At 48.0% G+C, this 21,292-nt stretch overlaps 9 protein-coding genes and 1 non-coding gene across 10 annotated transcripts; 6 read left to right on the forward strand and 4 right to left on the reverse strand.

Moving 5' to 3' along the window:
* Positions 1-1,277: 1,277 nt before the first annotated feature.
* On the forward strand, positions 1,278-2,152 carry FOBCDRAFT_319136 (uncharacterized protein; the record flags this gene model as incomplete). Its single annotated transcript, XM_059612026.1, has 2 exons — positions 1,278-1,509; positions 1,563-2,152. The coding sequence occupies 2 exons, from the start codon at positions 1,278-1,280 to the stop codon at positions 2,150-2,152; spliced, it is 822 nt and encodes a 273-aa protein (XP_059467181.1).
* Positions 2,153-2,858: 706 nt separating this feature from the next.
* On the forward strand, positions 2,859-4,649 carry FOBCDRAFT_201266 (general substrate transporter; the record flags this gene model as incomplete). The annotated part of the gene is made up of 5 exons (XM_054704517.2): positions 2,859-3,085; positions 3,138-3,313; positions 3,371-3,558; positions 3,611-4,215; positions 4,268-4,649. The coding sequence occupies 5 exons, from the start codon at positions 2,859-2,861 to the stop codon at positions 4,647-4,649; spliced, it is 1,578 nt and encodes a 525-aa protein (XP_054560492.2).
* A 1,096-nt stretch (positions 4,650-5,745) lies between these two features.
* On the forward strand, positions 5,746-8,452 carry FOBCDRAFT_160586 (bacterial alpha-L-rhamnosidase-domain-containing protein; the record flags this gene model as incomplete). Its single annotated transcript, XM_031183383.3, has 2 exons — positions 5,746-7,542; positions 7,597-8,452. The coding sequence occupies 2 exons, from the start codon at positions 5,746-5,748 to the stop codon at positions 8,437-8,439; spliced, it is 2,640 nt and encodes an 879-aa protein (XP_031039025.2). The 3' UTR covers positions 8,440-8,452.
* A 353-nt stretch (positions 8,453-8,805) lies between these two features.
* On the forward strand, positions 8,806-10,771 carry FOBCDRAFT_239692 (major facilitator superfamily domain-containing protein; the record flags this gene model as incomplete). Its single annotated transcript, XM_059610275.1, has 5 exons — positions 8,806-9,345; positions 9,550-9,636; positions 9,687-10,036; positions 10,089-10,234; positions 10,299-10,771. The coding sequence occupies 5 exons, from the start codon at positions 8,806-8,808 to the stop codon at positions 10,769-10,771; spliced, it is 1,596 nt and encodes a 531-aa protein (XP_059464852.1).
* Positions 10,743-11,941, reverse strand: FOBCDRAFT_222553 (uncharacterized protein). Its single transcript, XM_059609612.1, has 2 exons — positions 11,685-11,941; positions 10,743-11,627 (listed from the first exon to the last, which is right to left on the reverse strand). Exons 1-2 carry the CDS (start codon positions 11,842-11,844, stop codon positions 10,867-10,869), a joined length of 921 nt encoding a protein of 306 aa, XP_059467182.1. The 5' UTR covers positions 11,845-11,941; the 3' UTR covers positions 10,743-10,866.
* A 119-nt stretch (positions 11,942-12,060) lies between these two features.
* FOBCDRAFT_160589 (NADP-dependent oxidoreductase domain-containing protein) lies at positions 12,061-13,595 on the reverse strand. The gene is made up of 6 exons (XM_054704518.2): positions 13,270-13,595; positions 13,135-13,213; positions 12,910-13,050; positions 12,738-12,851; positions 12,498-12,692; positions 12,061-12,430 (listed from the first exon to the last, which is right to left on the reverse strand). Exons 1-6 carry the CDS (start codon positions 13,426-13,428, stop codon positions 12,135-12,137), a joined length of 984 nt encoding a protein of 327 aa, XP_054560493.2. The 5' UTR covers positions 13,429-13,595; the 3' UTR covers positions 12,061-12,134.
* A 494-nt stretch (positions 13,596-14,089) lies between these two features.
* FOBCDRAFT_260502 (NADP-dependent oxidoreductase domain-containing protein) lies at positions 14,090-15,226 on the forward strand (the record flags this gene model as incomplete). Its single annotated transcript, XM_031183387.2, has 3 exons — positions 14,090-14,115; positions 14,170-14,677; positions 14,729-15,226. 3 exons carry the CDS (start codon positions 14,090-14,092, stop codon positions 15,224-15,226), a joined length of 1,032 nt encoding a protein of 343 aa, XP_031039029.2.
* An 810-nt stretch (positions 15,227-16,036) lies between these two features.
* On the forward strand, positions 16,037-17,571 carry FOBCDRAFT_160594 (uncharacterized protein). The gene is made up of 3 exons (XM_031183388.3): positions 16,037-16,949; positions 16,995-17,336; positions 17,385-17,571. Exons 1-3 carry the CDS (start codon positions 16,101-16,103, stop codon positions 17,421-17,423), a joined length of 1,230 nt encoding a protein of 409 aa, XP_031039030.2. The 5' UTR covers positions 16,037-16,100; the 3' UTR covers positions 17,424-17,571.
* A 435-nt stretch (positions 17,572-18,006) lies between these two features.
* Positions 18,007-18,109, reverse strand: FOBCDRAFT_t136. The gene has a single exon. It is a non-coding gene; the product is annotated as a tRNA-Arg (tRNA).
* A 200-nt stretch (positions 18,110-18,309) lies between these two features.
* FOBCDRAFT_292821 (cytochrome P450) lies at positions 18,310-19,898 on the reverse strand (the record flags this gene model as incomplete). The annotated part of the gene is made up of 2 exons (XM_031183389.2): positions 18,310-19,543; positions 19,591-19,898. The coding sequence occupies 2 exons, from the start codon at positions 19,896-19,898 to the stop codon at positions 18,310-18,312; spliced, it is 1,542 nt and encodes a 513-aa protein (XP_031039031.2).
* Between the last annotated feature and the right edge of the window lie 1,394 nt (positions 19,899-21,292).

The raw sequence follows: 21,292 nt of genomic DNA on the forward strand, positions 1-21,292 counted from the left end.
CATTTCTTCAGTTATTCGTCATGACTGTTCTTCTTCATTCATGGAGTATTGGCCTTGTTGTGTTATGGACGACCGCACACTTGACGCTAAAACGAAATAATATCGCAGTATCGCCTGAAGGCTGGAAGAGTCTTCTCAAAATGACGGACGGAATCAAAGAACAATTGATGTCTGCTGGCATGATTTGGGAAAACCTCACTGACAAAGAGCTGCAAGGCGAGATTCAGCTACTTCTCACAGGGGGGCCAGTTCCTATATCGTTGGAGGAATCTCATCCAGAAAAACCCCTACCTCAAGGGCATTTCAGTCTATGGCGATGGATGTGGAAGCACAAATTGCGTCTTCTAAAAGGTATCTTCTTTATTGTTTTCACTTGCCTGGAGAATACTCTTCGTTCTGATGGACTATACTACCACTTCGACAAAGGGGTTTTCTGTATGGTGGTCGTTTTGTACACCACTGCAAGCATGATCATCGCCTGTGCCCTTGGAGCGACATATCGGCAGAGGCTACTAATCCTGTTGGCAAGTATTGTTTTATGCTTCCCCTTCTTGATGTATGATGCCACGGATCGCGATCTTGTCTTGCCTGGGTTCTGTTTGGGAACATGGCTTGCCTTTTTTCTTGGTTCTTCGCCGGGAAGTCGTGCTGTCTTATTTGTCATTCCTGTTCTTTGTAATTATTTTGGTGTTCTTGGCTTCTTTATCTCTGCAGTTAAAAATCGGCGACCTTACTATTATTATTATCGAGAACAATAAAGTCAGCAAACTAGGAGGCAACATGGCTTCTCTTCCTACGCGTAGGAGGCTAGTTTCGAGAGTTTCGAAAGTCATTTACCGCCTCAGGATATCCTTACTAGCCTCTGATCCTTCTGAAGCTTAAACCCAACTCACCACGTTAAAAATGCGGGAATAAGTCCCTGAACACGCTGTTTTGTAGAATGTTGAACTTCTATTGGCTTACTCAACGGTTTATCAAAAGTCAAGTGCGTCATTACCTGCACCTAAATCCAACGCCCATAAACTATCATGGTTGTTCATTGGCTTATTCGTTGCTTACTCATCCGTCTTCACCTCGCATCGAGTTCTGGGCCTAACATCGTGGTATCGTGCTGTCTAGGGAGGCTGGCTAGTGGGACAAGGGTCTATAATCTGACAAACATGAGATATTCTGTTAAGAACTGCATTGAGGCGCAGCATGAGATTTTTTATCTCTTTCCTTCCCCTCTTGCAGTACTTTCTCAGATGTTTTGAGCCTCAAGCTGAGCTGTTGTTACGATGCTTGGCCTTTTACCAGCTTGTGTTGCGGTTATAGCTTTTGCGGGCCATGTGCAGTGTAGTTCCGACTTCATTACACCCGAATTATCGAGTGCACCGTGGTCCGAGAATCAAGTTTATGAAGTTGACGACGAATTTGAAATCAAATGGAAGACCGATCATAAAGGCTGCAATCTCTTCCTATGGCAGGACTATCCGAAATTGGCGGTAGAATGGTACAGCAAATTGCTAGGTAAATATGATCGATATTCCTGTCTGGTCCCCAATTGGCTAACCAGAGCCAAGAAAACACAACAGAGACTTCGCACGCTTGGAACGCAAGTTCGAGCGGTTTCTCTCAAGAATCTGAAGACACTGTCTTTCACTTTGCTCTATACTCATCGGACAAGGATATCCCGCTCGCAAATTCCGGATCCTTCAATATCTCAGGAACAAATTCTTCAAAGCTCAAAGCAACATCTGTATCAAATTCAATACCAGCTTCGACATTGTCTCAAGCACCAGAAACCTCGACGGGTTCACCGGAGACAACACATCACTCAGCAACAAAGTCCGAAAATGACCCAGGATTATCGACGGCAGCATTGGTTGGAATTTCAGTTGGCGTCACAGTAGCGGGGCTTTTAATTTCTGGGGGCGTAGGCTTGTGTCTATGGAGACGCTTCACGCGTAAACGGACGACGGAGCGAGTGGATAGCACCGAGACATCCGATTTTACAAAGGCTGAGCTGGGCAATGCGCAGATATTACAAATAGGAAGTTCAGAGCTTGATAGCACGAGGGATGCAGCTGAGCTTTGGGATACGCAAAAGCCGGGAGAGCTAGGAGATGAGAACAAGATACGGACGATATACGGACTTCATGAGGCGCCGTAGTTACAATAGAGTACGACAAAATTGAACGAGGTTGATTGAAAGGTATCTTTCTATGGTGTTTCCTTACTTTTACGGATCCTTATGTGCCGTAACATAAACCTAGTATGTCTCACAATGGCACAACGTTAGAAATCAATAGTTATTCCTGTTGAGTCTTTGCACTCTTGCCTGCCTAGGGTCTTAAAAGGTTTGTTTCAACTTTCTTTTTTTGTCTTTGGCAATGGTTTTGGCTTGATGTATCTGGTTGAGAAATCATTAGCTTGGTGTCCCAATCAATCATCTGGGCAAGACATGGCCACCAACATTAAATCATGTCAGTATTCCAAAAAGGCACAAAATGAACTTCAGGACATGCAACCTATGGAAAAATTAAGTCGTGGTATCATATGATCCGTATGATCAATCAGCCAATATTACTCGGTATGAAATGCACCGAATTCCCTCCACTTTCCCGAACAAGGGTGCTTCAGTTCAAGCCTCCAGACTTTTCCTCCTCCACAGATCCGAAAACAATCCCAGCTAATGCGGGGAGATCTGTCAATCGTCCGGGGCCCCAGATGCACCATGAGCTTAATTGGTATCGTGCCGGTTGAACCACGGCACTGGATCAGGAGATGGAACTAATTATCATCCTGTCCCTATAAGTAACTCCTGATACCAAGCTTGATCATGATGTTCACACTCAACATCATTGAGCTTCTCAAGAATGTCGAACATTGAACGAACTACGAGCAAGGCTGACTCCATTGGAGTTGACCACAAGGAGACTATCCTAGCTGTTGAGGTTGCGGAGGAGAGCAACACAACTGTTTGGAAGCTCCTGAGAGAGAATGTTCGTGTCATCATTTTCACTTGGTTCGCGAACTGTGGTGCATTCCTCTTCGGATATGATGTCCTCGTCCAAGGAGCCATCAATGCCCTCCCTATGTTCTCGTAAGTTGAAAACCTCCAAACCCATATCTGATACAAATGGCTGACCAGGCAGAATCACCTTTGGTTCTCCCTTTGGCGAGACCTTCATCCTTCCAGCCTTGTGGCAAGGTCTTTGGCAGGCTTTTAGCGCAATGGGAATCATGGCTGGCGCAGCAAGCAATGGCTTCCTTCAGGATCGGTTCGGTCGAAAGATCATGTTTGGAGTTGGAGGTCTCATCTCTGCCGTTGGTAAGTCGAGATAGGAAAGCTTTAAATATTGATCCAGTCTAACTTGGGCTTTTCCAGGAACTGCAATTACCTTTGTGTCCGGCAATCCCGAGACGGTCGAACAAAGACGTGGTGTTCTCTTGGTTGGAAAGTTCTTCATTGGCCTGGCTATGGGTATTAGCATGTCGACATGCCAAACATACGTATCTGAGATTTCACCACCCAAGCTTCGAACTATACTTCTCGGCTTTTATCCCTTCATGATCGTGAGTACTACTATTTACCGACATACAGATGACGCTAACAAAACGTTACTAGACTGTTGGTCAGATGATTGCCATTACGGTCGTGTTCAAGGAGGTCGCTACAATGACACACTGGGCTTTCAAGATCCCTTTCGCTTCTCAGTGGGCCTTCTCCGCCTACTCCGTCATCGCAGCCCTAGTCGTCCCCGAAAGCCCTGTATACCTCGCCGGTAAGAACAAAATAGACCAAGCTAGAAAGGCTTTGACTACACTCGGTTGCGGAAATATCGACGAACGAATATCGATCATCGAAGCTACAATTCAACAAGAACAGAGAATGAATACAGAGCAGCCTTCGTTCTCGGAGTGCTTCAAGGGTACCAACTTGCGAAGAACTCGTATTGTTGCTCTGCTCAACACTCTCCAGCAGTTTATGGGAATAACTCTGGTCTCGAACTCTACCTACTTCTTCATCATGGCTGGCATGACCCCGACTTTCTCGCTCACTCTCAACCAGATCGGCGTTGGGTTGAGTATGGTATGCACCCTTGTCTCTTGGGTTATCATGTCCAAGGTTGGCCGAAGGTTTGCTATCCTCGCAAGCTTTGTTGTTGCTGGAGCCATCTTTATTGGTATGGGCGTTGCTGGCTTCTGGCCCCAGAACCAAACAGCATTGAGGTGGGTTGCCCCAAACTACTTTACCACCGTTTTATACTAACAACTGCTATAGATTCATCGGCGTATCTCTTCTTCTAGCTGCTTGCACCGGTAACTTGGGCACAGGATCAGCATATCCCATCGTGGCAGCCGAAGTCCCTTCAACCGTCCTTCGAGCCAAGACTCTTGGTATTGGTTTCTTCGTCAACGCTTTCATGACCTGGGCTTTCGCTCTTTGTGTTCCGTACATGTTCAATGCTGATCAGGGTAACCTGGGAGGCAAGATTGGCTTCGTCTTCTTTGGCTTCTGCGTCATTGGATTCGTTCTTACCTGGATCGAAATCCCCGAGACCAAGAACATTACTTATGCCCAGATCGATTATCTCTTCCAGACTAAGACTCCGGCGCCAAAGTTCAAAGAAAGGTCTACTACTGCTATTACGGAGGAGGCATAGTGTTTCAAATTCAACGACCTTAGCAAGGATAGGGAACTTTGAGTGTTAATGGTGCTGATTGATATCTCTGGTGATTTTACACACAGGGTTGCTGCCTTGTTCCATATCGATATGGGGTTCATGATAGCCTGCGTTGATAGCCAAATTCGAATCAAGCATATTCTACAGATGCGCTGATGGTTGTTGTGAAGCGATGTTCCAAGCTTTTAGTCATCGTTGAAGAATGGTTGCTTGAGTTCGGGTAGATGTAAGAAGTATTTGTCTAATGCAACGTGCATGGCTAGCCCAATCTCTTCGAGAAAGTATCGACATACTCTGGTTTGGATCTGGCCACAAAACAGAATGGATTCTTCTCAACCCCAAGTAAAGTTGGATGTAAAATGAATATTTGGAAGAGCTAGAAGCTAACTGTCTAAGGAGGTAAGAAAACTTAGGACCTTCATCCTAACTAATAAAAAGATTTTAGGTAAGTTTAGTATATCTTAGACCTTTAGACCACTTAATTTTGACACTCTAGGTTAATTTCAGTTATCTTGTTTCCCTGGGAGCCTCTTGCAACGGTATGGGTCATTGTGTTTTGTATTCTACAAAATCGTCCTAGATTTCATTATGTCGAGCCAATGCATAATTCCGTTACGTAGTGAGACCCATGTATCATCTACGTAGACTCGTGTATGAGACTCACGAAGCTATAATGAACCGACTTTTACCCATACATTCGCCCGCTAGGGATCAAAGTCGATCATCAGACCACTAGATCCTTCATAGCTCGGAGCTGTCGATGCACTCATCAAACTCTAGACCGCTCCAGATCGGTCCCCAACTCCAAAATTGGAAATAATTCCACCTGAGGCGTACATGATGAAGCGAAGTTCAGCCGTAAACCGCACTTAGCGGAACGCCTCCTCATCGGGATGTGGAGGAAGCCAAGTCTAGCCAAGAGCCTCATCGGTTGTCATTGACCCGGCGTTAACAAATGACCGAAAGCTGGAGCTGGCGATGACATCGTATCATTACAAAAACTCTCATCTCATGAAACTACAATGGGCTGACTGACGCCTTGTCAGGGTTGTCTTCGATTCCAGCCACCATCACAATGGCAAACGTCAAAGTTGTCGACGTCAGACTCGAACATTACAGACCTGGAAATACTCTTGGAGTCAACGAGACAAAGCCTCGCATCTCATGGCGCTTTGAAGGGACCCATTCCAGTCTCACCCAGGAAGCATATGAGATTGAAGTCACAGAAATCGACCCGAAGTCGCGACAGCCTCATGAAGCAAAAACCTACAAAGTCAAGTCATCGCAAGCGTACCTCGTTCCCTGGCCTAGTGGCGAACCACTAAGTTCTCGCCAACGCTATGAGTTTCGAATAAGATCATACCTTTCCGACGAATGTGAACCAACGCCTTGGAGCGATGTTGCATTTGTCGAAGCTGGTCTCTTGAACCGACAAGATTGGTCAGGTACCCAGCTCATTTCAGCACCATGGTCCGACGAGCAGGGCAAACCCTTGCCTGAAGACTTGTTCCGCAAACAATTCAGCATCACTGGCGGCATTCAGTCCGCAAGGCTGTATATCACATCTCATGGAGTCTACGAAGCTGAGATCAACGGAAAGAGAGTCGGAGATCACTTTCTTGCGCCTGGATGGACAGTGTATGAGCATCGACTGAGATATCAGACCTTTGATGTGACGGAACTTCTTTCCGATGGCGAGAATTGCATCGGAGCTCGCGTCGCTGAAGGGTGGTTCAAAGGCCGTTTAGGATTTGAGGGTGGAAAGCGTAATATCCATGGAACGCGGACAGCGCTATTTGCTCGACTCGAGATCACAGCAAAAGATGGAACCATCTCGAAAATATCGACAGATGAGACATGGAAAACGACCCAGGGACCGATTCGAATGGCTGAGATTTACGACGGGGAGAAGTACGATACCACTGCTGAAATAGAAGGGTGGTCAGCAGCAGGTTCTGTGTCAGGAGATTGGCACCAAGTCGAAGTTCCACCGCCTTTGTCTGAAGATACAGCACTCGTCGCTGGATCAGCGGAGCCAACTCGAAGGATTGAGATCATCAAGCCAATCTCAAAGATTGACACGCCTTCAGGCAAGTTAGTGCTCGACTTTGGGCAAAATCTGGTTGGCTATCTTCGCATCCGTGTAAACGGCTCAAGAGGCCACAAGATCACCCTCTATCATGCCGAAGTCCTCGAAAACGGTGAGCTTGGAACCAGGCCATTGAGACACTGTGAAGCCAAGGATACCTATACTCTTCGTGGTGAAGGCGAAGAAGTCTATGAGCCTAGGTTCACATTCCATGGCTTCAGATATGCCCAAATCGACAATTGGCCTGGGTCCCAAGACGACATTCTGAATAAAGTGGATGCTGTTGTTTGTCATACCGATATGCAAGAAACAGGCGACTTCCACTGCTCAGACAGCATGCTCAATAAGCTATGGAGTAACGTCCGTTGGTCAACAAAGGGCAACTTCCTCTCTATACCTACAGATTGCCCTCAGCGGGATGAACGTCTCGGCTGGACCGGCGACATCGCTCTCTTCGCCCCAACAGCGACATTCCTCTATGGATGCCACGGAATCCTGAACGATTGGCTCAAGGGCCTCTACTACGAACAGAAGAAGCGCAATGGTATCCCACCGATGGTCTCCCCTAATACCATCGTGGATGGCCTCTTTGCTCAAGTCCACCCATTTGCGATTTGGCATGATGTCACTGTACTAGCGCCTTGGGCGTTGTGGGAGGAACATGGGGACTCCGAGATTCTGGCTCAGCAGTATGACTCGATGGTTGCGTGGCTGGATGCTGTGCCTATGGACAAGGCAGCTGACAAGGACCATTTGTGGGACTCAAATATGTTCCAGCTAGCTGTAAGTGTTTTCTTCCTTCGCCCGTTGAAGACGCTTTACTGACATGGATACCAGGACTGGCTTGACCCCAGTGCTCCTCCAGACGCTCCTCAGAAGTCAGTGACTGACATGATGCTCGTCGCCAACGCATTTCTGATACACTCATATGACATCATGGTTCGAATTGCAGATATTCTTGGAAACGACTCCTCTATCTACAGGGCAAATGCAGCTACTGCCAGAGAACAATATGCCAAGCAATATATTTCGGAAACTGGCCGTTTGACATCAGATTCACAGACAGCCTACGCTCTAGCCATTTGCTTCAACCTACTCACCACGCCTTCCCAGCTGAAGTTGGCAGGCGACCGTCTCGCTGAGATTGTTCAAGCTAATGAATACCGCGTTGGCACCGGCTTCGCAGGAACACCATTCGTCTGTGAAGCTTTGGCAAAAACACAACATATGGATGTTGCATACGGCATGCTTCTGAACAAGAAATGTCCTTCATGGCTATACCCTGTGACAATGGGCGCGACAACAATATGGGAACGTTGGGACAGCATGCTGCCCGATGGCTCGATCAATCCAGGAGACATGACCAGTTTCAATCACTACGCCTACGGTGCAGTGGCTAAGTTCATGGTGGAGCGTGTCGCAGGTCTGAAGCAATTGACACCCGCGTGGACGAGATGTCGAGCAGATCCTTGTGTTGGTGGTGGCATTACATCTGCGAAAGCGTCGCATTTGACACCGCATGGGAAAATCTTAGTCTCTTGGAAGTTAGTCCAGGGGGGCGAGGTACAAATTGACGTGACTGTACCGCCATTTACAGAAATAGAGGTTGTGCTTGGGGATAGTGACTCTGACGTTCAAGTCGTTGGACATGGAGAATGGTCTTTCAAGCGATACGCATAGTACAAGACTGACCGAAAATAACACTAAAAGGCCTCTATCAGTTGCAGGCATCAATTAAATCGCATTTGATGTAACTCAGTTGGCCAATTGTTTGCCGACATCGCAGAGACCCGAGGTGATCTGTCGTGAGGGGTTTCCGAAGGATCATCTTGGCAACACGGAAACACATCTCCAAGCCAACTGATTCGATGAGTGGCCACGTAAATCTTCAATTGCAACGAAAGGAAATCCACTTCTAAGCTGCTAGAGCCAATGCGAGATGGGTAAGCCCTCCGACCGAAACTCACCTTATAGCAATGAGAAGGCGCTTTCCATCTAAGATCAGCTTCTCTTCCAAACTTCATCTTCAACCTCAACATTTTCACCATGGCCTCACTGCCTCAAATGGACGCAATCGAGCCTGCAACAGTTCAGTCTAATCGTGACCTCTCTGATCATGTCGAGAAAACGGCGACTGCCGACTCCGTTGCTGGCTCGGCAGATCAACCAGTTGATCTTGACACCGAAAGCAACAGCGGAGATCCAGAGCTCCAAGATCAATCACAGCGTCTACCATTCTTCCGACTCATTCTTGCCTACCTCTGTCTATGTTTCTGCTACTTTATCTCATATCTCGACATGAACTCTGTCGCAACATCATTGCCCACTATATCTGAGGCTCTCGATGCTGGTCCGACTGTTACATGGGTCGGAACGTCATACCTTCTCGGCCAACTCTCATTTCAGCCACTTTATGGAAGAATATCCGATATCACCGGACGAAAGCCCATCCTATTGTTCTCAATGTGTTGTATCGTGGTGGGTGGTCTCCTCTGTGGCTTCGCTCGTACGCCCGTCTGGCTGTATGTCTGTCGTACGATCAGCGGCATTGGCGGAGGTGGCATAAGCTCCTCAGTGGCTATCATCGTAAGTGATCTCGTCAGTCTGAGATCACGAGGGAAGTATCAAGGGTTTATCAGCCTCGCCATTGGGATCGGAGCTGCTTCCGGTCCATTTGTGGCCGCTGGGCTAATACGGCTGACCACTGACGGATGGCGATGGGCGTTCTGGGTCCCGTCGATAATGGGAGCCGTGTGTTTTGTGCTTCTTCTCCTACTTTTGCCTCTGAAGCCCGTTTCTGGGAGCTTCAAGGAAAAGGCTCGCAAGATTGATTGGATGGGTGTTATGGCCTCAATAGCAGGTATCGTGCTGACGGTTGTAAGTATTTCGAGCACCCCGGGAGCTACATGTTCTAATGATTGACATAGATGGCGATCAATTCTGGTGGAAGTATGTGGGCCTGGAAGAATGTGAAGACCGTCTCCATCCTCACTATCGGCATCGTTATGCTGTTTGTCTTCATCATTATTGAGGCTTTCTTTGCCCGAATCCCCATCATTCCCTTGAGACTGTTCAGGCAGAAATCCCCAGCTGTTCTCATCCTCACAGGATTCTTGCACGACTTCGCGTGGCAGTCTACACAGTACTTTGTTCCTCTCTACTACCAAACTGTTCGTGGCTTCACGCCTCTGAAGAGCGCGATGCTCATAGTACCGTTTCTGCTCGCGCAAGGACTTGCTGGCGCTGCTTCAGGGCCTATCATGGCTCGTTATGCAAGGTAAGCAGGACTTGTGGTTGAATGGCCGATGTAATTCCTCACGCATCTACAGATACATGCCGATCTTACGGACTGGTTTCACAATTTGGACGATCGGTGCCGGCCTCAAACTTCTATTCAATGAGCACACTCATGCCGCCGTCTACATAGTAGTTCTAGCTGTTGAAGGAGCTGGGATAGGATGGGTCCATCAGCCAGGTACGTTGAACTCTCCCTTTGACGTTGGACTGTCAATTTGTCTAATGCACTAACTCCGATTGAGGCCTTGTTGCACTACAAGCCAACTCTGCAGACGAAGACCGTGCTGTAGCGACAGGAACCCGCAACGTCTTTCGCTCCCTCGGCGGCGTTGTTGGTATCGCTGTGTCCACAGCTGCATACTATGCAACTCTAAGCAAAGCCCTTTCACAAACCAGCGCGGTGCCGGAATGGCTTCGTGGCCGTGTTTTGGATGGAACCTGGGCTGTTGGAGACCCCAACACACCAGAGTTCGAAAGCGCTATCATCGATGCGCGCATGCAAGGTTTTCGAGTGATCTTCATGACAACTATACCTCTTATGGCTCTATGTCTCCTGGCCAGTTTCTTTGTGGATGATATCCTGCTGAAGGGCGACGCTGGCCAGGGAGGTATGAGAGAAGGAGGCCAGATGACGAGGTCAACAAGTACTCCCACGGTGCCATCGGACACCAAGAGGGATGACTCGCAGCAGGCGGAGGCTTCTAAGGGACAATAACGGTCCACAGGCATGCCACAATTCATATTATCTTCTGAGTGTTGCCCGGTATTCTCAGGACATGCCATAATCGACTTTGAAGAGCCTTTCCTATTTCATGGACCGGTCTCAGTATCAACATCAAACGTCAACGCAGGTTGTCCCCTCTTTCTCCGCCAATAATTCGTCGAATCCATGATCTCAGGGCAATCTCGAATCAGGCTCCCCCATTTCTTCACAAACGCGGCATTTACTTCCCAACCTCTTGCATCCCAAGCGACAGTCCACACCAAAAGCGACGGCTGCTCCCCCACTCCTGCTCCTTCAACTCCCAACAGATCGCCACAGAGTTCATCATCGTCGAACAACCCTTTTTGCATACCACGAAGAACATTGTCGCGGAACTTGGGGAAAGGGAACAGGTCTATCCAGGGATGATGTGCCGTCGAGCGCTGCAGCGACGTTGGTTGAAGACTCGTGGGACAGTCGGGTGATGGAATTTGAATTGGGCCGGTCTGGTAAAAGGGCGATATGAACTCATCCCGACATAGCCTTTCCTTTGGAAATCCAATTACTGTGGCGTTATCGGCTATGGCGTTCAGAACATTTAGGCGGATGATTATGTGTAGGTTGGATGGGCGCGGGGTTTGTAGTGAATAGTCTTCAAGAGACTGACGTATCAAGTTTCGAAGTCTCTCTGCTTCGCATACATTGGGTATGAGTAAAATTCCATCGCCAATGATCGGTGCTCTAGCAAATATCGAAGGGAAAGTGTCTCTCAACACCACCGAATCATCATGAGAAGTATGAGTGGATGTCGCTGTGACAGTCTGGGATTGTTGTCCATCTGATGTATACTGAGCACCCTTTCTTCGGCCTATCGGTGGTCTAGTTATCAGTAAAGCCATGCCGCCATGTCATGGAGTATGCTCACGCCATGCTCTTTGATTGAGCCTGTTCTGTCGTCGCTTTCTTTCCTGCCTTGAAGTTACACCAGTCCAATCGTCTGCATGAGTGCGGAGGTCGGGAAGAGGTTTGAAACGATCAAGTCCTACAAGCACATCTTGACCCTCGACCGCTGAGCTCGAGTCCATTTTGATCTAGGCGATTTATTCAGTGTAATCCCCGTAATGACTAATTAAAATTGATGCCAGCCAGCAGTGGTATTCTCTGTCTCTCGGCCGAATGCTGAATGGGCGGGGTTGATCAAGGAAAGCACTGGGATGGCTTTCAGTGAAACATAAGTAAATTTTAGCGCATTATTGCAGTGGAGTTATTGGTAATGACGTCGCTGTCCAATGAGAATCATGTGTCTATCCATTATCTGAGGAACGTCCCGGCAATAAGTTGCCCTTTGCTATTTCAACTGTACTAATGAACCAATCTAGTGGCCGACCAAAGCCTGATGAGTAGCACTATATCTATTCCCCTGTGGTTTAGCCGAATCAATAATCCTCCTCATCTCAGCCTTTTCGTTATCAGTCAAGTCAACATTCCTAGATGCCCAGTTCTCCTCCAAACGGTGCGCCTTGGTCGTACCAGGAATAGCAATCATTCCCTGGGACGCAACCCAAGCAAGCGCGATTTGTGTCAAAGTGCATCCCTTGCGAACAGCGAGTTTCTTGATCTCCTCTACTATAGCCTTGTTCTTGTAGAAGTTTTCGCCTTGAAACTTGGGTACTGAATGACTTGTTAGTTAATGTGAGCTGCAGTACCTAGGTAAGTTGGAGGTGTGATGAAAACGTACCTGTTCGTCGAAAGTCGTCAGGTGCGAAATCATCCGGACTCTTGTAAGGGAAGTCATCGACGAGCCAGCCGTGGCCAAGTGGGCTGTAGGCGACGTAGGCGATGCCGAGCTCTTTCGCCGTATCAATAAGACCATCGGTCTCGTGCAGTGTCTCAAAGGCCGAGTATTCGGCTTGGACAGCATCGATCTTTGCAACTATTATTTGTAAGTCAAGTTCACTGGTTCTAATGATAAGCTTACTGGAATTGGCCTTGCGCAAGGTGTTGGCGGAACATTCAGATAGGCCAATGTACTTTGTCTTTCCCTGCTTTCGAATTTCATTCAGAGCAGGAATGGACTCCTCGAGCGGCGTGTCTGGAATGGAAGGTTAGAATCATCTTCATTATAGTATCTCAAATCGAAGAGCACATACTAGGATCAATTCGATGCAGGTAGTACAGGTCAGGGGCAAAGCCAAGTCTTTCGATGGTTCCTTCGATATACTCCTTGATGTGGGAGGCAGAATTGGTCACTCCGCCCTTACCAAACACATCGAAACCACACTTTGAAGCGACTATTATTTTGGTACCAAGTCAGCGAAGGCTCAAGTCAACCCAATTTCAAGTTCCAAGTCTTTGTGAACTTGTTATCAACTTACTAAAGACCTTGTCTCGAACGTTATGTTTCCTGATAAAGTCCCCAAGGAGCTTTTCGTTAACGCCAGCCTGATATACTACCTGTTAAAGAGAGTTAGCACGTCCATGGCATCTGCTACTCCTTTGCTTGGACATACAGCTGTATCCCAGAAGGTGCAGCCTAGCTCAATAGCTTTGAGCAGGACTGGTTCGGCTTCCTCAAGGCTCAGGTTAGAGCCGAGACCAAAGCTCATGCCCATTGCTCCAAAGCCGGGCGACGGAACAGTGATGTCGCCGAAGGGAATAGTTTTGACCATTGTGAATTGAATAGTAGTAGTTTGAAAAGTGAAAGATGAGTTGTTTGTTGCCAGGATACTGTTGAGTTGTTGTTCGAGTGATGTTTCGTAAATACTTTTTTGATAGACCTTCGGCTACCTATTAATAGTCCTCACAATATATCAATTATCACGTCTGGCTAATGAGGCTACGGACTTAGCTGTAAACTCCATCAGGAGATAAACGAAGCAACCCACAATGACGCTGTATAACGATCGAGACTCCACGGTGGGGCCAGGAGTCCTCGGAAGATAAGCCAGTCGCACAAGGTTTAAAGATCTGATTCTGGGAAATGCCGTTGCCTCTAAATCCGTGGAATTGAGTGGGGGATAAGCCAGTTGCATTAGCGCCGAGCAACAGTTCAGCTGTAATGCCTGTTGTGGTGGGTCTTCAACAACATGCTTCTGTCACCTCGCGCTTTGAGATATAAGATTTCACTTAGTGGCAACTCATGCAATCGGCTTATTGTGCTGAACGCGCCAACTAGGTTGAGATAGCATTTGCGGTACTGACCTTATGAATCGGCGAGATGGGAAAGTACATAAACCAGTGGCATTTGCTGCCATTCAAATCTTGTTCAACATGCAATATCTTCGATTGAGGATTATCTAGCAATATTTTACCAAGTTCAGGTTGAAAATCATGACATCCGAAATGAAATATGCCCGGTATATATCTCATAACCCTTTCTGTTCCCAAACAGCGACTAATATGTCTTCTAGGGTTGGGAAGTCTGGTCTCAAAGTCTCACAGATCATCCTGGGATGCATGAGCTTCGGCGACAAGAACTGGCAACCCTGGCTTCTCGACAAGGACGAAGCTCTCCCGATCCTCAAGTATGCCTTCGACAAGGGCATCAACACGTGGGATGTCGCCGATACATACTCGAATGGAGAGTCAGAGAGGATCCTTGGCGCGGCTATCAAGCACTACAACATTCCCCGCTCAAAGCTGGTCATTATGTCCAAGTGCTTCCAGTTCGTCGATGAAGAAAAAGGCCCTATAGATCCTGCAACTCTCACCAGTAACGATGGTCCTCGCGTCAACAGAGTCGGCCTCTCTCGAAAGCACATTCTTGATGCAGTGGATCAGAGTGTCGAACGACTGGGCACCTACATCGATGTTTTGCAGATTCACAGAATGGATCGTGATGTTCCGCCAGAGGAGATTATGAAAGCACTCAATGATGTAATCGAAAGTGGAAAGATTCGCTATATTGGTGCCAGCTCGGTATGTTGACCTCGGCCATATTATTCTTTGGAAAATCTAACGGCCGAGAAGATGGCAGCTTGGGAGTTTCAAATGCTCCAGAACGTCGCCGAGAAAAACGGATGGCATAAATTCATCTCCATGCAAGGCCTATATAACCTTCTCTACCGCGAAGAAGAAAAAGAAATGAATCCTTACTGCAACTACACCGGCGTCGGTCTGTTCCCTTGGTCCCCCCTTGCCGCAGGAGTTCTTGCACATTCTTGGACCGACAGAACAGATACTCGAGAGCAGAAGGACCCCTTCCTCAAGCTGCTATTCCGCGGTAAAGACCAAAACGCTGATCGAGCCATTGTTGACCGTGTTGAGCAGTTGGCTCAGAAGAAGGGTGTCGCTATGGCTCAGATTGCGCAGTCTTGGTTGATTGTGAAGGGATGCATGCCTATCTGCGGTTTGGAGAGTAAAGAAAGAATCGATCAGGCAGTGGGAGCCCTTCAGGTAACACTGAGCGATGAGGAGATCGCGTATCTCGAAGAGCTCTATGTTCCCAAGGTGCCATTCCCTTTCTGAGTGGCCATGCTGAAACTTCTGGATGGATGTGGAAGCCAAGCTATCTCAAACCAACTATTTGACATGCATATGAAAATTCTATCATAATTCTTATGTTGCCATGGATTCAATGACGCCCATTATTCGTGTACTATACGGTGCCTAAAAGGTGCCTTAGTCTAATTCTCGAAAAGAAAAGGAGCCGGGACAAAGACCTGCCAAATTAAATTAATTTCTCAGCATTTTCTAGCCAATTGCAAAAATGATAAGAATATCGAAGAACTTGGTTCATATGATGGATGGTTTCCAAGCGATCGGATCAAGTTTAGCTTCCGAGCTGTCAATCAAGACCTTGCGCCTCATCTTCTTTCAAGGCCCGACAAAAAGCAGCGAGATGTCGAAAAGCGACCTTTGTCTATTTCGTCAAGTAAAGTCAAAGGCTTTGCATGCGTTCAGGGTGTTTGAAAATTGGTTGTCTCATAAGTTCATAATTATAATTCATTCGGCTTTGATAGGCCATGCACAGCTAAAGGCTGAAGTTGATGGCGGGTCTTGAAAATGGTTCTGGGTAGGCTGTCATGTAAGCGTAAGCACCTAATTATCGCAACACCATGACAGTATCAGAAACTTCTCGAAGTTCACATATTATCAGCTAAATAGTTTTAAATAATTCCGATTTAAACAATGAGCGGATCAATTAACTCGCCAAAGGAAATGGAATCGGAGCAAAGACTCGCCGAGTCTACTGGAGGTATTTCTCCTTTGGGCAATAGTCCACGCCGTCCGCGGACACGGGCCTCGGCTCGACGACTAATACAACATGGCGAGATTTTCATATTTAATAACTTGAGATCAACCAATGTCACCTCACAAACCATAGACACAAATCGAAATCATGACAGACCTACTCGTTTCAAAACCTCTTGAGCTACCATGCGGCCTCACGCTGCCCAACCGCCTCGTCAAGGCAGCCCTCGCTGAGGAGATGGCTGATCGTCAAAATCTTCCTACAACAGAGCAGATGGAGCGTACATATGGTGCCTGGGCTGATGGAGGCTGGGGTATGATCTTGACTGGAAATGTTCAGATTGACGATCGATACCTCGGTGGATTCGCTGATTGCTCCATCAATGGGAATCTGCCAGAAGAAAAAGTCCTTGGGGCGTATAAGAGATTCGTTGGTATTTGTCGAAGAAAGGGAACGCCGACAATCATGCAAATCAACCATCCGGGTCGACAGTCGCCCATTGGAGCTGGCAGCAAATCACTCTTGGCTAAGAATATCGCCCCGAGTGCTGTTCCGCTTGATATGGGAAACGACATCATTTCAAAGATCGTGACGACCTTTGTCTTTGGATGTCCAAAAGAGATGACGCTCGAGGACATTGAGGATGTTGTAAAGCGATTCGCTAATACAGCCCGGATCGCAGCGGCCGCCGGTTTCGATGGAGTTGAGATTCATGCTGCTCATGGGTATCTCTTGTCTCAGTTCCTGTCTGCAAAGTCCAATAAGCGAACCGATGCGTATGGAGGATCAGCAGTCGCCAGGGCAAAGATCATCGTCGACGTCGTCAAGGCAATCCGAGCAGCAACGCCAGCGAACTTTTGCGTCGGTCTCAAGATGAACTCTGCAGACCACCAGTCTCCCACTGAGCTCCAGGAGTGTCTGGAGCAAATTTCTCTGATTACAGAGGTCGGTTTGGACTTTTTGGAAGTCAGCGGCGGAAGCTACGAGAACCCAACTGTACGTCAGACAACACATTTTTGGAAGCCTTTCTAACATGCACAGATGTTCACCGGAACTGGTGAGAAGAAAGCCGCCAGTACAGCTGCGCGAGAGTCGTTCTTCCTCGAATTCGCCCATGAGGTGCGCGCCAAGTTTCCAAAGGTTCTTCTGATGGTCACTGGCGGATTCCGCACGCGAGCGGGTATAGAAGATGCTCTGAGTCAAGGTGCTTGCGACCTAATTGGAATTGGCAGGCCCTCTATCATCAACCCCTCTTTGCCTGCGAGTATCATTTTGAACAAGGAGGTCAAGACTGAGGATGCGAAGCTTTATGCGAAAAGGATTCATACTCCGTGGATCCTGAAGCAGATTGGACCCAAGAGTGTTGGATCTGGTGTTGAAATTGTGAGTCGCTCTCTGTGATTAAATGTTGGCAAAGCTAATCCTTCTCAGACATGGTACAGGAAACAACTGCAGGCTATCGGAAAGTGAGAAATCGCGGTGCTGAGTTCCTGTTTACTGTCGTTTTCTTCGCTATAGGATATCCCAAGGCCATATTAGGCCTTTTTGATGGAGACTCACATTTGCAAAATAATTTCTAGAGCTTGAGCTCAATTAGAACAATAGACTTGTTTTCCCATGATCACGAAAATTGGTGATGCAAAGGCAGTGCATAAAGAAACAGAAAGAGACAGACAAGGCTGCGATTGGGCCCATGCGTCACGTGGCGAGCGCTGCCAAGCTTTTCTGCGTCCAATGAAATCGCAAGGCTGAGAATTAGAGATGCGGGCATCCCGCTCTCCCCACGATGCATGCTGTGCGACCAGAGCTAAAAGTAAACGACACGAAAGCATCACGAGAACAGCAAAACGAGGAGGATTCGATATCAAGAGAAACAAGCAAGTTTCAAAGCTGAACGACAGCCTGATATATAAGCATGTGCTCTGCCGCTGTCTCCACGACCCGTCACGTGTGCGTGCGGCCAACTTAGAAAACATGGCAAAAACCCAAAGAAGACCCGAAATCTCAAAAATTTTGTTTCAAATTCTTGATTCAGGTTCCTGAATTCAAGGTGAGCTCCCGGCCAGGATCGAACTGGCAATCTTCTGATTCTCATCTAGCAACCTTTTGAGACTGCTCTTAGAAGTCAGACGCCTTAGCCATTAGGCCACGGGAGCTAGCTGTAGTTGGATATTGGCCGGACAAGGTTGTGAACCGCGTTATATGACTCACATGTTATGGGGCCATCCTTCACAGCGTTTGACAACGCCTTGACCTGCTGACCTATCACGAACGGTCGTTGGCAATGGGGCTGAACTGTGTGTTGCACCAGATTCTCTTAAAAAGCTATGTACCTCGTGTATGACTTGTTTACTATCTACCTCATCGTAAGCGCGATGTCCAACCCCAATGGCTTCCTCAAGAACCCCTCGCGTGTCTCCATAATCTCCTGCTTCAACTCCGGCGTGTATCTCCTCGCCCACGTCGCCGCGATCAACTTCATCTCCATCTCCGCGACATTCCTGCCCACACACGCCCTCGGCCCATGACTAAACGGATTAAACGCAGTCTTTTGCAGGTTATTCACACTATCCCAACGCTCAGGCTTAAAGTCATCTGCGTCAGAGCCCCAGATCTCCTTCGAGTGATGCAGCGTGTACGTCGGCACGCTCAGCACGCTGCCGGGCGGGAAATAATGACCTTTGATCGTGACGCCGGGGGAGTTGTCGGGAATTTGGCGCGGGAGGCCGATGCCGGATGTCGAATGATATCGGAGGGTTTCACTGATGACGTTGTTGAGATAGGTTAGGTCGCGAACCATGTCGTACGTAGGGACCGATACGTCAGCGGGGATCGCCTCGTCAAGCTCGGCCTGTAGCTTCTCGAGAACGCCAGGAGTTCGTGTGACGTGATACAGTAGAGCGCATGACGAATTGGACGTGGTGTCACTGCCGGCGATGAGCTGCGTCAAAGCTTCGGCTGTCAATTCCTCGCGACCCAACGGCTCACCCTTCTCATCTCTGCCTTCCATGAGTCGCGCGAGAAGATCTTTTCGCTCAACGGATGGTGGGTTATCCAATCTGGCCTTGACGCGCGCGATCGCAATTCCCGCAAGATTCTTGACTGCGTTGAGGCCGTTGCGGAAAAACGGGTCGGGCAACCATTGTGCATACGGCTTCAATTGCGGCCAGCAACCCAACGTCGCGCTGACCTCACCTCTTCTGTTCAGAATCTCAATCGCGGACGCATAAATAGGCGCGCTGTCGGGCGTCTCTCGAACTTCAGCTACGTCGGCGCCATTTGCGAGCATGCCGAAGGGTACACCAAAAGCAAGGTCGCCGATGACATCAAATGCGAGGTAGTTGAACCATGGGAGACAATCAATAAGCGCTTGTCGCTTTCCATTCTTATCGGTAGTCTGGCCTGATGCGACAAGTTTGTCAAGCTGTTTGACGAAAAGTTCAAGGTTGGCGTGGATGTAAGGCTCAAATTGGCTGATTGACTTGGCGGAAAAGACGTGAGAGATGAGCTTGCGCTTTCGTGTGTGCTCAGCGCGATCGCGAGTGTTGAAGAGACCTCGTCGAATTGAAACAAAAGCGTCGTAGAAATCACTGTCGCTCATTAGCTATGAGAAGACGTGAAGCTGCGCGATACTCACGATTTCAAGAAGCCATTTCCGTGGCCGTAAATGGTTGCGATCGCATCAGGATCCGCGATGGAAGTGTGGTTGGGCTGGATTCGTACGACAGGACCCAATCTCTTGTGAATCTCATCCACGACGCGATATCGTCCACCACGCCTGCAGACGTAGAGAAGCCACAGATTCGTGAACTGCGCCGGGAAAGGCGCTGGGATATCTCTCAGATGCCCATAGGTCACAAAGTATGAGTAGAGATACGTCGCGATGAGGACACCTGCGGCAATGGGGATTGACCACCAGGTGAAGAGGATGTCGACAACAGCCATGACGACGGGATTGCAATGCTGTTGTTGGTTAGCTCTGTTCATTCTCTACTGTCGCGCACGCTCACCTTTGATCGCTCAAGAAGCGCGAGTGTTTAAAGACAGCGCGACACTCGTTCAGTCAATTCGAGCCGTAGAGCAGTATTTAAGCAATTGAATCACCACGAGGACGGAAGAATGAAGTCAGACATCTCCAAACTTCCGCATTCTGGGCTAGGTAAACCTCCGCTCGCCCCCGCATCTCGTTCGGCTTGTCTGGATCGGTAGTTGATTGAAGATGGGGATATTCTCAAAAGCTTACCCGGGATCCAATGACATTTCTTTCATTTAAACTTAGTCAAGATGATGGCTTTCGTCATCGGCCTCCGAAAGTGCCGATATCCTGACACACCCTGTTGCTGTCTTTTGAGCTAGAGTGCAAAGAGCGTTTGGTGGTCAATGTGGAGTTCGTGATGGTTGGATACCCTATGGCGGCAATAAGATTGATGAAAGACCATGAATTGGACGCGTTCTAGAGTGTAACTCATGATCTTATAGAATCTATATATATAAATAATAATTTGGTATCATTTTATCACGGTTTTCAGTGTTGGAATAGGCAGATTAGTAAATGAACGAGGTCTTCTGACGTGCGTAGCACGTTCGTGATTTGAGCGTCATGGGAAGTCTCGCAGATTTCCATCTTCCTAGTTTCTGTGAGACTCACAGTGTTCAAATCTCGTTGAAGTTCAGGGTACGTAATCATCAAAGGATAGTTAACATTATTTCGGCACCATGCTACAGCAACGGCTCCGAGACTCCTCATCCGAGGCTCACAGGGCTGGATCTCTGCCAAGCTGATGCCCCGCTCCAAGCAGAAACACGACCGTCTTGGCTCTGTTTACAGTCCCTCACACAAAAGTCGCGTGCTAATCTACCCGTTCTGAGCATTCAAATCTCTTCCAATGACACCAAAAAATAAAGATGGAAATGAAACAGCTGACGCATTTGACACCTGCACCGCCCATCATTTGGCCATGGAAACAGTGCGATCCGAACAACCGATAACCGCTGTCAAGCACAAGCCATGGCGGGGTTTCAAATGACACCTCAGATCTCAGCAACTTCATATGCGGTGAAGAATATAGGGGACTTTCATGTTTGGCGCTCGTAAAAACAGTCCAGCCAAGCTGACATTTCTGAAACCAGGGCGTCAGCTGTAGAGAGGTAGCCGCCGGAAGTGAGGACAGCCGGCTTGGTGTTCTAACAAAATCCACTGAAACCGCCTGTGACCAGGGGTTGGGCGTGTTTGATCTCCCGTCTCACAATGCCACCTCAGGCACCACCCGGTTTCGCCTCAACCTGCTATTATGGCTGTGTTTATTAACAGAAAATACGAGAGAAATAAAACTCCATAT

This window comes from Fusarium oxysporum, chromosome V, assembly GCF_013085055.1.
Source record: "Fusarium oxysporum Fo47 chromosome V, complete sequence".
Lineage (NCBI taxonomy): Eukaryota > Fungi > Ascomycota > Sordariomycetes > Hypocreales > Nectriaceae > Fusarium > Fusarium oxysporum.

Coding starts and splice junctions, on each gene's coding strand:
- FOBCDRAFT_222553 (XM_059609612.1), bottom strand. CDS start 11,844: ATGGACTCGAGCTCAGCGGTCGAGGGTCAAGATGTGCTTGTAGGACTT. Junction 11,628..11,684: donor GCTCAATCAAAGAGCATGGC/GTGAGCATACTC, acceptor GACCACCGATAG/GCCGAAGAAAGGGTGCTCAG.
- FOBCDRAFT_160589 (XM_054704518.2), bottom strand. CDS start 13,428: ATGGTCAAAACTATTCCCTTCGGCGACATCACTGTTCCGTCGCCCGGC. Junction 12,852..12,909: donor CCTGCATCGAATTGATCCTA/GTATGTGCTCTT, acceptor CTTCCATTCCAG/ACACGCCGCTCGAGGAGTCC. Junction 12,693..12,737: donor CTTGCGCAAGGCCAATTCCA/GTAAGCTTATCA, acceptor TACAAATAATAG/TTGCAAAGATCGATGCTGTC.
- FOBCDRAFT_160594 (XM_031183388.3), top strand. CDS start 16,101: ATGACAGACCTACTCGTTTCAAAACCTCTTGAGCTACCATGCGGCCTC. Junction 16,950..16,994: donor GAAGCTACGAGAACCCAACT/GTACGTCAGACA, acceptor TAACATGCACAG/ATGTTCACCGGAACTGGTGA. Junction 17,337..17,384: donor TTGGATCTGGTGTTGAAATT/GTGAGTCGCTCT, acceptor AATCCTTCTCAG/ACATGGTACAGGAAACAACT.